This window comes from Heterodontus francisci, chromosome 25 (genome assembly GCF_036365525.1).
Source record: "Heterodontus francisci isolate sHetFra1 chromosome 25, sHetFra1.hap1, whole genome shotgun sequence".
Lineage (NCBI taxonomy): Eukaryota > Metazoa > Chordata > Chondrichthyes > Heterodontiformes > Heterodontidae > Heterodontus > Heterodontus francisci.
Genome location: NC_090395.1, coordinates 16,468,958 through 16,481,906, shown reverse-complemented (window position 1 = coordinate 16,481,906; position 12,949 = coordinate 16,468,958). Strand labels below are relative to the sequence as shown.

General features: G+C 58.4%; 1 protein-coding gene across 7 annotated transcripts in view; it reads left to right on the top strand.

Annotated features, from left to right (window-relative positions):
* LOC137383764 (FYVE, RhoGEF and PH domain-containing protein 4-like) overlaps nucleotides 1-12,949 on the top strand; it is a 448,993-nt gene that overhangs the window by 301,161 nt on the left and 134,883 nt on the right. For all 7 annotated transcript variants that reach the window (XR_010977458.1, XR_010977457.1, XR_010977456.1 and 4 more), the window contains one exon: nucleotides 895-925. Coding sequence is in view for 3 of the 7 variants with exons in the window: in XM_068056923.1 (XP_067913024.1) it covers nucleotides 895-925 (31 nt within the window). In the remaining 4 variants the exon portion in view is untranslated. The remainder of the gene's footprint in view (nucleotides 1-894; nucleotides 926-12,949) is intronic.

Here is a 12,949-nt window from a genome sequence, read left to right as displayed (position 1 = left end):
CTCCCCAAAGCCTGTCCACCATCTACAAGGCACAAGTCAGGAGTGTGATGGAATACTCTCCACTTGCCTGGATGACTGCAGCTCCAACAACACACAAGAAGCTCGACACCATCCAGGACAAAGCAGCCCATCCACCACCTTCAACATTCACTCCCTCCACCATCGATGCACAGTGGCAGCAGTGTGTACCATATAGAAAATCCCTGCAGCAATCCACCAAGGCTCCTTCGACAGCATCTTCGAAACCCACAACCTCTACCACCTAGGACAAGGGCAACAGAAGCATGGGAACACTATCACCTGCAAGTTCCCCTCCAAGCCACACACCATTCTGACTTGGAACTATATCGCCGGTCCTTTACTGTCGCTGGGTTAAAATCCTGGATTCCCTCACTGTGTGAGTTCCCTCACTGTGTGAGTACCCTCACCAGATGGACTGTAGCTGTTCAAGAATGTGGTTCACAACCACCTTCTCAAGGGCAATTAGAGATGGGCAGAAAATCCTGACATTGCCCACCCCACCAGGCACCTGCTTTGTCCATTCACCACCCCCCCCCCAATCCACATCCTCTATGTGCCCCTCTGTGCAAGCCCTGCTGCAATAGTGGCTATTGAATTCAACCAGTGCTGCCAAAGCTGTAAGGATGTAGTGGATGTGTTGGCATCTCATGAGATTTTGCACACTGTCACTGGTTGGTGCCTCAGCTCTGGGAAACTGGTCTGTGTGTCTGTATATTTGTTCGTGTATGCATGTGTGTGTGTGTGCATGCTGGTGCATGTACCTGTGCACATGTGAATCTGTGTGTGTGAAATTGCATGCCTGTGAGTGTGCATACCTCTTTCTCACACTGTGTCTCATGGAACGAGATGACTTGCGTTCCTCTCTCATTACAGGTCACACGATGAGCTTGAGGCCTGGATCCAGGTTGGTGACCGAAAGTTCAAAGTTAACACTTGGTTTCATGACCCAACAATAACTGGACTTCAAAATAGTTGATTTTATGAAAAACAAATCTCTTTGCGTACAGACCAGACTCCCAAACTACAAGGACCCTGGGGACAGTCCCAATATACAGTGACGCCCGGCACCTCCCAAAGTACCGGGGACCGGGGACACACTCTCAAAATACTGGGCCCCCAGGAAAATCCCAAACTACAGTAGCCCCGGGACACTCTCCCAAACCTGAAAGGACCCCAGGACACACTGCCAAATTACTGGGGGTTCGAGACACACTCCTAAATTACTGGGCCCCTGGGAAACTCTCCCAAACCACTGGGGCCCCCGGGACACACTCCCAAATTACTGGGCCCCTGGGACACACTCCCAAATTACTGGGCCCCCGGGACACACTGCCAAATTACTGGGCCCCTGGGACACACTCCCAAATTACTGGGCCCCTGGGAAACGCTCCCAAACCACTGGGGCCCCCGGGACACACTCCCAAATTACTGGGCCCCTGGGACACATTCCCAAATTACTGGGCCCCCGGGACACACTGCCAAATTACTGGGCCCCTGGGACACACTCCCAAATTACTGGGCCCCTGGGAAACTCTCCCAAACCACTGGGGCTTCCGGGACACATTCCCAAATTACTGCGGCCCCCGGGACACACTCCCATATTACTGAGCCCCGGGACACACTCCCAAATTACTGGGCCGCCGGGACACATTCCCAAATTACTGGGCCCCTGGGACACACTCCCAAATTACTGGGCCCCTGGGACACATTCCCAAATTACTGGGACCTCGGGAAACACTCCCAAAATACTGGGCCCCTGGGACACATTCCCAAATTACTGGGACCTCGGGAAACACTCCCAAAATACTGGGACGCTGGGAAACGCTCCCAAATTACTGGGGACCCCAGGACACACTCCCAAATTACTGGGGCCCCCGGGCCACACTCCGAAATTACTGGGGCCCCTGGGAAACTCTCCCAAACCACTGGGGCTTCCGGGACACATTCCCAAATTACTGCGGCCCCCGGGACACACTCCCATATTACTGAGCCCTGGGACACTCTCCCAAACTACTGCGGCCCCTTGATGCAATCCCAAACTACTGAGGCCCTGGGACACTCTCCCAAACGACAGGGGCCCCCGGGACGCAATCCCAAATTACTGCGGCCCCCGGGACACACTCCCAAATTACTGGGGCCCTCAGGATACACTCCCAAATTACTGCGGCCCCCCGGGACACAGTCCTAAATTACTGGGCCCCTGGGAAACTTTCCCAAAGTACTGGCGCCCCCCGGACACACTCCCAAATCACTGGGGCCCCTGGGACACACTCCCAATTTACTGGGCCCCTGGGAAACTCTCCCAAAGTACTGGCGCCCCCCGGACACACTCCCAAATTACTGGGGCCCCCGGGCCACACTCCGAAATTACTGGGGCCCCCGGGACACAGTCCTAAATTACTGGGCCCCTGGGACACACTCCCAAATTACTGGGGCCCTCGGGACACACTCCCGAATTACTGGGCCCCTGGGACACACTCCCAAACTACTGGGCTCCCGGGACACAATCCCAAATTACTGGGCCGCTGGGACACACTCCTAAACTACTGGGCCCCCGGGACACAATCCCAAATTACTGGGCCCCTGGGACACACTCCCAAATTACTGGGGCCCCGGGATAAAATCCCAAATTACTGGGTCCCTGGGACACACTCCGAAACTACTGGAGCCCCGGGACACTCTCCCAAAACTGAAAGGACCCCAGGACACACTGCCAAATTACTGGGCCCCCGGGACACACTCCCAAACTACTGGGCCCCTGGGAAACTCTCCCAAACCACTGTGGCTTCCAGGACATACTCCCAAATTACTGGGTCCCTGGGACACATTCCCAAATTACTGGGGACCCCAGGACACACTCCCAAATTACTGGGGCCCTCGGGATACCCTCCCAAATTACAGTGGCCCCCCGGGACACACTCCCAAATTACTGGGCCCCTGGGACACACTCCCAAACTACTGTGTCCCCGGGACACTCTCCCAATCTGCTGGGGCTCCCGGGTTACACTCCCAAATTAGTGGGGCCCCCGGGACACACACGCAAATTAAAGCGCCCTTGGGACACACTCCCAAATTACTGGGCCCCCGGGACACAATCCCAAACAACTGGGGGCAAGGGACACATTCCCAAACCACTGGGACCCCCAGGACACACTCCCAAATTACTGGAGCCCTCGGGATACCCTCCCAAATTACAGTGGCCCCCCGGGACACACTCCCAAATTACTGGGCCCCCGGGACACACTCCCAAATTACTGGGACCCCAGGAAACACTGCCAAATTACTGGGCTCCCGGGACACACTCCTAAACAAGTGGGGGCAAGGGACACACACCCAAACTACTGGGACTCCCAGGACACACTCCCAAATTACTGGGCCCCCGGGAGACACTCCCAAATTACTGGGCACCCGGGACACACTCCCAAATTATTGGGGCCCCGGGACACACTCACAAATTACTGGGGCCCCAGGACACACTCCCAAATTACTGGGCCCCGGGACGCAATCCCAAACTACAGGGGCCGCAGGACACACTACCAAACTACTGGGGCCCTGGGACACTCTCCCAAACTACAGGGGTCACCGGGACACTCTCGCAAACCACTGGGGCCCCTGGGACACACTAACAAATTACTGGGCCCCTGGGACACACTCCCAAACTACTGGGCTCCCGGGACACAATCCCAAATTACTGGGCCGCTGGGACACACTCCTAAACTACTGGGCCCCCGGGACACAATCCCAAACTACTGGAGCCCTGGGACACTCTCCCAAACTACAGGGGTCACCGGGACACTCTCGCAAACCACTGGGGCCCCTGGGACACACTACCAAACTACTGGGGCCCTGGGACACTATCCCAAACCACTGGGGCCCCTGGGACACACTAACAAATTACTGGGCCCCTGGGACACACTAACAAACTACTGGGCTCCCGGGACACAATTCCAAATTACTGGGCCGCTGGGACACACTCCTAAACTACTGGGCCCCCGGGACACAATCCCAAATTACTGGGCCCCTGGGACACACTCCCAAATTACTGGGGCCCCGGGATAAAATCCCAAATTACTGGGTCCCTGGGACACACTCCGAAACTACTGGAGCCCCGGGACACTCTCCCAAAACTGAAAGGTCCCCAGGACACACTGCCAAACTAATGGGGCCCTGGGACACTCTCCCAAACCACTGGGGCCCCCGGGACACACTCCCAAATTACTGGGCCCCTGGGACACACTCCCAAATTACTGGGCCCCCGGGACACACTGCCAAATTACTGGGCCCCTGGGACACACTCCCAAATTACTGGGCCCCTGGGAAACGCTCCCAAACCACTGGGGCCCCCGGGACACACTCCCAAATTACTGGGCCCCTGGGACACATTCCCAAATTACTGGGCCCCTGGGAAACGCTCCCAAACCACTGGGGCCCCCGGGACACACTCCCAAATTACTGGGCCCCTGGGACACATTCCCAAATTACTGGGCCCCCGGGACACACTCCCAAATTACTGGGCCCCTGGGAAACGCTCCCAAACCACTGGGGCCCCCGGGACACACTCCCAAATTACTGGGCCCCTGGGACACATTCCCAAATTACTGGGCCCCCGGGACACACTGCCAAATTACTGGGCCCCTGGGACACACTCCCAAATTACTGGGCCCCTGGGAAACTCTCCCAAACCACTGGGGCTTCCGGGACACATTCCCAAATTACTGCGGCCCCCGGGACACACTCCCTTATTACTGAGCCCCGGGACACACTCCCAAATTACTGGGCCGCCGGGACACATTCCCAAATTACTTGGCCCCTGGGACACACTCCCAAATTACTGGGCCCCTGGGACACATTCCCAAATTACTGGGACCTCGGGAAACACTCCCAAAATACTGGGACGCTGGGAAACGCTCCCAAATTACTGGGGACCCCAGGACACACTCCCAAATTACTGGGGCCCCCGGGCCACACTCCGAAATTACTGGGGCCCCTGGGAAACTCTCCCAAACCACTGGGGCTTCCGGGACACATTCCCAAATTACTGAGCCCTGGGACACTCTCCCAAACTACTGCGGCCCCTTGATGCAATCCCAAACTACTGAGGCCCTGGGACACTCTCCCAAACTACAGGGGCCCCCGGGACGCAATCCCAAATTACTGCGGCCCCCGGGACACACTCCCAAATTACTGGGGCCCTCGGGATACCCTCCCAAATTACAGTGGCCCCCCGGGACACAGTCCTAAATTACTGGGCCCCTGGGAAACTTTCCCAAATCACTGGGGCCCCTGGGACACACTCCCAATTTACTGGGCCTCTGGGAAACTCTCCCAAAGTACTGGCGCCCCCCGGACACACTCCCAAATTACTGGGGCCCCCGGGCCACACTCCGAAATTACTGGGGCCCCCGGGACACAGTCCTAAATTACTGGGCCCCCGGGCCACACTCCCAAATTACTGGGGCCCTCGGGACACACTCCCGAATTACTGGGCCCCTGGGACACACTCCCAAATTACTGGGGCCCTCGGGACACACTCCCGAATTACTGGGCCCCTGGGACACACTCCCAAATTACTGGGGCCCTCGGGACACACTCCCGAATTACTGGGCCCCTGGGACACACTCCCAAATTACTGGGGCCCTCGGGACACACTCCCGAATTACTGGGCCCCTGGGACACACTCCCAAATTACTGGGGCCCCCGGGCCACACTCCGAAATTACTGGGGCCCCCGGGACACAGTCCTAAATTACTGGGCCCCTGGGACACACTCCCAAACTACTGGGCTCCCGGGACACAATCCCAAATTACTGGGCCGCTGGGACACACTCCTAAACTACTGGGCCCCCGGGACACAATCCCAAATTACTGGGCCCCTGGGACACACTCCCAAATTACTGGGGCCCCGGGATAAAATCCCAAATTACTGGGTCCCTGGGACACACTCCGAAACTACTGGAGCCCCGGGACACTCTCCCAAAACTGAAAGGACCCCAGGACACACTGCCAAATTACTGGGCCCCCGGGACACACTCCCAAACTACTGGGCCCCTGGGAAACTCTCCCAAACCACTGTGGCTTCCAGGACATACTCCCAAATTACTGGGTCCCTGGGACACATTCCCAAATTACTGGGGACCCCAGGACACACTCCCAAATTACTGGGGCCCTCGGGATACCCTCCCAAATTACAGTGGCCCCCCGGGACACACTCCCAAATTACTGGGCCCCTGGGACACACTCCCAAACTACTGTGTCCCCGGGACACTCTCCCAATCTGCTGGGGCTCCCGGGTTACACTCCCAAATTAGTGGGGCCCCCGGGACACACACGCAAATTAAAGCGCCCTTGGGACACACTCCCAAATTACTGGGCCCCCGGGACACAATCCCAAACAACTGGGGGCAAGGGACACATTCCCAAACCACTGGGACCCCCAGGACACACTCCCAAATTACTGGAGCCCTCGGGATACCCTCCCAAATTACAGTGGCCCCCCGGGACACACTCCCAAATTACTGGGCCCCCGGGACACACTCCCAAATTACTGGGACCCCAGGAAACACTGCCAAATTACTGGGCTCCCGGGACACACTCCTAAACAAGTGGGGGCAAGGGACACACACCCAAACTACTGGGACTCCCAGGACACACTCCCAAATTACTGGGCCCCCGGGAGACACTCCCAAATTACTGGGCACCCGGGACACACTCCCAAATTATTGGGGCCCCGGGACACACTCACAAATTACTGGGGCCCCAGGACACACTCCCAAATTACTGGGCCCCCGGGACACAATCCCAAATTACTGGGGCCCCAGGACACACTCCCAAATTACTGGGCCCCCGGGACACACTCCCAAATTACTGGGACCCCAGGAAACACTGCCAAATTACTGGGCTCCCGGGACACACTCCTAAACAAGTGGGGGCAAGGGACACACACCCAAACTACTGGGACTCCCAGGACACACTCCCAAATTACTGGGCCCCCGGGAGACACTCCCAAATTACTGGGCACCCGGGACACACTCCCAAATTATTGGGGCCCCGGGACACACTCACAAATTACTGGGGCCCCAGGACACACTCCCAAATTACTGGGCCCCCGGGACACAATCCCAAATTACTGGGGCCCCAGGACACACTCCCAAATTACTGGGCCCCGGGACGCAATCCCAAACTACAGGGGCCGCAGGACACACTACCAAACTACTGGGGCCCTGGGACACTATCCCAAACTACAGGGGCCACTGGGACGCAATCCCAAACTACTGGGGCCCTGGGACACTCTCCCAAATTATTGGGGCCCCGGGACACACTCACAAATTACTGGGGCCCCAGGACACACTCCCAAATTACTGGGCCCCCGGGACACAATCCCAAATTACTGGGGCCCCAGGACACACTCCCAAATTACTGGGCCCCGGGACGCAATCCCAAACTACAGGGGCCGCAGGACACACTACCAAACTACTGGGGCCCTGGGACACTATCCCAAACTACTGGGGCCACTGGGACGCAATCCCAAACTACAGGGGTCACCGGGACACTCTCGCAAACCACTGGGGCCCCTGGGACACACTAACAAATTACTGGGCCGCTGGGACACACTCCTAAACTACTGGGCCCCCGGGACACAATCCCAAATTACTGGGCCGCTGGGACACAATCCCAAATTACTGGGCCGCTGGGACACACTCCTAAACTACTGGGCCCCCGGGACACAATCCCAAATTACTGGGCCGCTGGGACACAATCCCAAATTACTGGGTCCCTGGGACACACTCCTAAACTACTGGGCCCCCGGGACACAATCCCAAATTACTGGGCCGCTGAGACACAATCCCAAATTACTGGGCCGCTGGGACACACTCCTAAACTACTGGGCCCCCGGGACACAATCCCAAATTACTGGGCCGCTGGGACACAATCCCAAATTACTAGGCCGCTGGGACACACTCCTAAACTACTGGGCCCCCGGGACACAATCCCAAATTACTGGGCCGCTGGGACACAATCCCAAATTACTGGGCCGCTGGGACACACTCCTAAACTACTGGGCCCCCGGGACACAATCCCAAATTACTGGGCCGCTGGGACACACTCCTAAACTACTGGGCCCCCGGGACACAATCCCAAATTACTGGGCCGCTGGGACACAATCCCAAATTACTGGGTCCCTGGGACACACTCCGAAACTACTGGAGCCCCGGGACACTCTCCCAAAACTGAAAGGTCCCCAGGACACACTGCCAAACTAATGGGGCCCTGGGACACTCTCCCAAACTACTGGGGCCCCTGGACGCAATCCCAAACTACTGGGGCCCTGGGACACTCTCGCAAACTACTGGGGCCCTGGGAAACACTACCAAACTACTGGGGCCCTGGGACACACTCTCAAATTACTGGGGCCCCCGGGACACTCTCGCAAACGACTGAGGCCCCTGGGACACACTCCCAAATTACTGGGGCCCCCGGCACACTCTCCCAAACTACTGGGGCCCCTGGGACACTACCAAACTACTGGGGCCCTGGGACACTCTCCCAAATTACTGGGGCCCCCGGCACACTCTCCCAAACTACTGGGCCCCCTGGGACACTACCAAACTACTGGGGCCCTGGGACACACTCCCAAATTACTGGGGCCCCCGGCACACTCTCCCAAACTACTGGGGCTGTCGGGACACTCTTCCAAACTACTGGGGCCCCCGGCACACTCTCCCAAACTATCGGTGCTCCTGGGACACTTCCAAACTAGATGGGCCCCCGGGACAGTCTCTCATACTACAGCAAGCCCCAGTACACTCCCAAATTCCAGGGGCCCCTGCGACACGCTCGTAAACTGCAGGGGGACCCGGGACACACTCCCAAACAACTGGGGCCCTGGAACGCGATCCCAAACAACTGGGGCCCTGGGACTCTCTCCCAAACAACTGGGGCCCTGGGACACTCTCCCAAACTACAGGGGCCCCCGGGGCACACTCCCAAACAACTGGGGGCCTGGGACACTCTCCCAAACTACTGGGGCCCCCGGGACACACTCCCAAACTACTGGGGACCTGGGACACTCTCCCAAACTACGGGGACCCCCGGGCCACACTCACAAACAACTGGGGCACTGGGACACACTCACAAACTACTGGGGCCCCCGGGACACACTCCCAAACTACAGGGGTCCCCGGGACACTCTCCCAAACTACTGTGTCCCTGGGACACTTTCCCAAACAACCGGGGCCCCTGGGACACACTCCCAAACTACTGGGGCCCCCGGGACACACTCCCAAACTACAGGGGTCACCGGGACACTCTCCCAAACTACTGGGGCCCCTGGACGCAATCCCAAACTACTGGGACCTTGGGACACTCTCCCAAACTACTGCGGCCCCTTGATGCAATCCCAAACTACTGAGGCCCTGGGACACTCTCCCAAACTACAGGGGCCCCCGGGACGCAATCCCAAATTACTGCGGCCCCCGGGACACACTCCCAAATTACTGGGGCCCCCCGGGACACACTCCCAAATTACTGGGCCCCTGGGACACACTCCCAAACTACTGGAGCCCCGGGACACTCTCCCAATCTGCTGGGGCTCCCAGGTTACACTCCCAAATTAGTGGGGCCCCCGGGACACACACCCAAATTACAGCGCCCTTGGGACACACTCCCAAATTACTGGGCCCCCGAGACACAATCCCAAACAACTGGGGGCAAGGGACACATTCCCAAACCACTGGGACCCCCAGGACACACTCCCAAATTACTGGGCCCCCGGGACACACTCCCAAATTACTGGGACCCCAGGAAACACTGCCAAATTACTGGGCTCCCGGGACACTCTCCCAAACAACTGGGGCACTGGGACACACTCACAAACTACTGGGGCCCTGGGACTCTCTCCCAAACTACTAGGGCCCCCGGGACACACTCCCAAACTACAGGGGTCCCCGGGACACTCTCCCAAATTACTGGGCCCCCGCGACACACTCCCAAATTACTGGGACCCCAGGAAACACTGCCAAATTACTGGGCTCCCGGGACACACTCCCAAACAACTGGGGCACTGGGACACACTCACAAACTACTGGGGCCCTGGGACACTCTCCCAAACTACTGCGGCCCCTTGATGCAATCCCAAACTACTGAGGCCCTGGGACACTCTCCCAAACTACAGGGGCCCCCGGGACGCAATCCCAAATTACTGCGGCCCCCGGGACACACTCCCAAATTACTGGGGCCCTCGGGATACCCTCCCAAATTACAGTGGCCCCCCCGGGACACACTCCCAAATTACTGGGCCCCTGGGACACACTCCCAAACTACTGGAGCCCCGGGACACTCTCCCAATCTGCTGGGGCTCCCGGGTTACACTCCCAAATTAGTGGGGCACCCGGGACACACACCCAAATTACAGCGCCCTTGGGACACACTCCCAAATTACTGGGCCCCCGGGACACAATCCCAAACAACTGGGGGCAAGGGACACATTCCCAAACCACTGGGACCCCCAGGACACACTCCCAAATTACTGGGCCCCCGCGACACACTCCCAAATTACTGGGACCCCAGGAAACACTGCCAAATTACTGGGCTCCCGGGACACACTCCCAAACAACTGGGGCACTGGGACACACTCACAAATTACTGGGCCCCCGGGAGACACTCCCAAATTACTGGGCACCCGGGACACACTCCCAAATTACTGGGCACCCGGGACACACTCCCAAATTATTGGGGCCCCGGGACACACTCACAAATTACTGGGGCCCCAGGACACACTCCCAAATTACTGGGCCCCCGGGACACAATCCCAAATTACTGGGGCCCCAGGACACACTCCCAAATTACTGGGCCCCGGGACGCAATCCCAAACTACAGGGGCCGCAGGACACACTACCAAACAACTGGGGCCCTGGGACACTATCCCAAACTACTGGGGCCACTGTGACGCAATCCCAAACTACTCGGGCCCTGGAACACTCTCCCAAACTACAGGGGTCACCGGGACACTCTCGCAAACCACTGGGGCCCCTGGGACACACTACCAAATTACTGGGGCCCTGGGACACTCTCCCAAACTACTGGGGCCCCTGGACGCAATCCCAAACTACTGGGGCCCCCGGGACACTCTCCCAAATTACTGGGTCCCTGGGACACACTCCGAAACTACTGGAGCCCCGGGACACTCTCCCAAAACTGAAAGGACCCCAGGACACACTGCCAAATTACTGGGCCCCCGGGACACACTCCCAAACTACTGGGCCCCTGGGAAACTCTCCCAAACCACTGTGGCTTCCAGGACATACTCCCAAATTACTGGGTCCCTGGGACACATTCCCAAATTACTGGGGACCCCAGGAAACACTCCCAAATTACTGGGGCCCTCGGGATACCCTCCCAAATTACAGTGGCCCCCCGGGACACACTCCCAAATTACTGGGCCCCCGGGCCACAATCCCAAACAACTGGGGGCAAGGGACACATTCCCAAACCACTGGGACCCCCAGGACACACTCCCAAATTACTGGGGCCCTCGGGATACCCTCCCAAATTACAGTGGCCCCCCGGGACACACTCCCAAATTACTGGGCCCCCGGGCCACAATCCCAAACAACTGGGGGCAAGGGACACATTCCCAAACCACTGGGACCCCCAGGACACACTCCCAAATTACTGGGGCCCTCGGGATACCCTCCCAAATTACAGTGGCCCCCCGGGACACACTCCCAAATTACTGGGCCCCCGGGACACTCTCCCAATCTGCTGGGGCTCCCGGGTTACACTCCCAAATTAGTGGGGCCCCCGGGACACACACCCAAATTACAGTGCCCTTGGGACACACTCCCAAATTACTGGGCCCCCGGGACACAATCCCAAACAACTGGGGGCAAGGGACACATTCCCAAACCATTGGGACCCCCGGGACACACTCCCAAATTACTGGGACCCCAGGAAACACTGCCAAATTACTGGGCTCCCGGGACACACTCCCAAACAAGTGGGGGCAAGGGACACACACCCAAACTACTGGGACTCCCAGGACACACTCCCAAATTACTGGGCCCCCGGGAGACACTCCCAAATTACTGGGCACCCGGGAGACACTCCCAAATTACTGGGCACCCGGGACACACTCCCAAATTATTGGGGCCCCGGGACACACTCACAAATTACTGGGGCCCCAGGACACACTCCCAAATTACTGGGCCCCCGGGACTCAATCCCAAATTACTGGGGCCCCAGGACACACTCCCAAATTACTGGGCCCCGGGACGCAATCCCAAATTACTGGGGCCCCAGGACACACTCCCAAATTACTGGGCCCCAGGACACACTCCCAAATTACTGGGCCCCGGGACGCAATCCCAAATTACTGGGGCCCCAGGACACACTCCCAAATTACTGGGCCCCGGGACGCAATCCCAAACTACAGGGGCCGCAGGACACACTACCAAACTACTGGGGCCCTGGGACACTATCCCAAACTACTGGGGCCACTGGGACGCAATCCCAAACTACTGGGGCCCTGGGACACTCTCCCAAACTACAGGGGTCACCGGGACACTCTCGCAAACCACTGGGGCCCCTGGGACACACTACCAAACAACTGGGGCCCGGGACGCAATTCCAAACTACTGGGGCCCTGGGACACTCTCCCAAGCTACAGGGGCCCCTGGACGCAATCCCAAACTACTGGGGCCCTGGGACACTCTCCCAAGCTACAGGGGCCCCCGGGACACACTCCCAAACAACTGGGGCCCTGGGACACTCTCCCAAACTACGTGGACCCCCGGGACACACTCACAAACTACTGGGGCCCTGGGACTCTCTCCCAAACTACTAGGGCCCCCGGGACGCACTCCCAAACTACAGGGGTCCCCGGGACACTCTCCTAAACTACTGTGTCCCTGGGACACTCTCCCAAACAACCG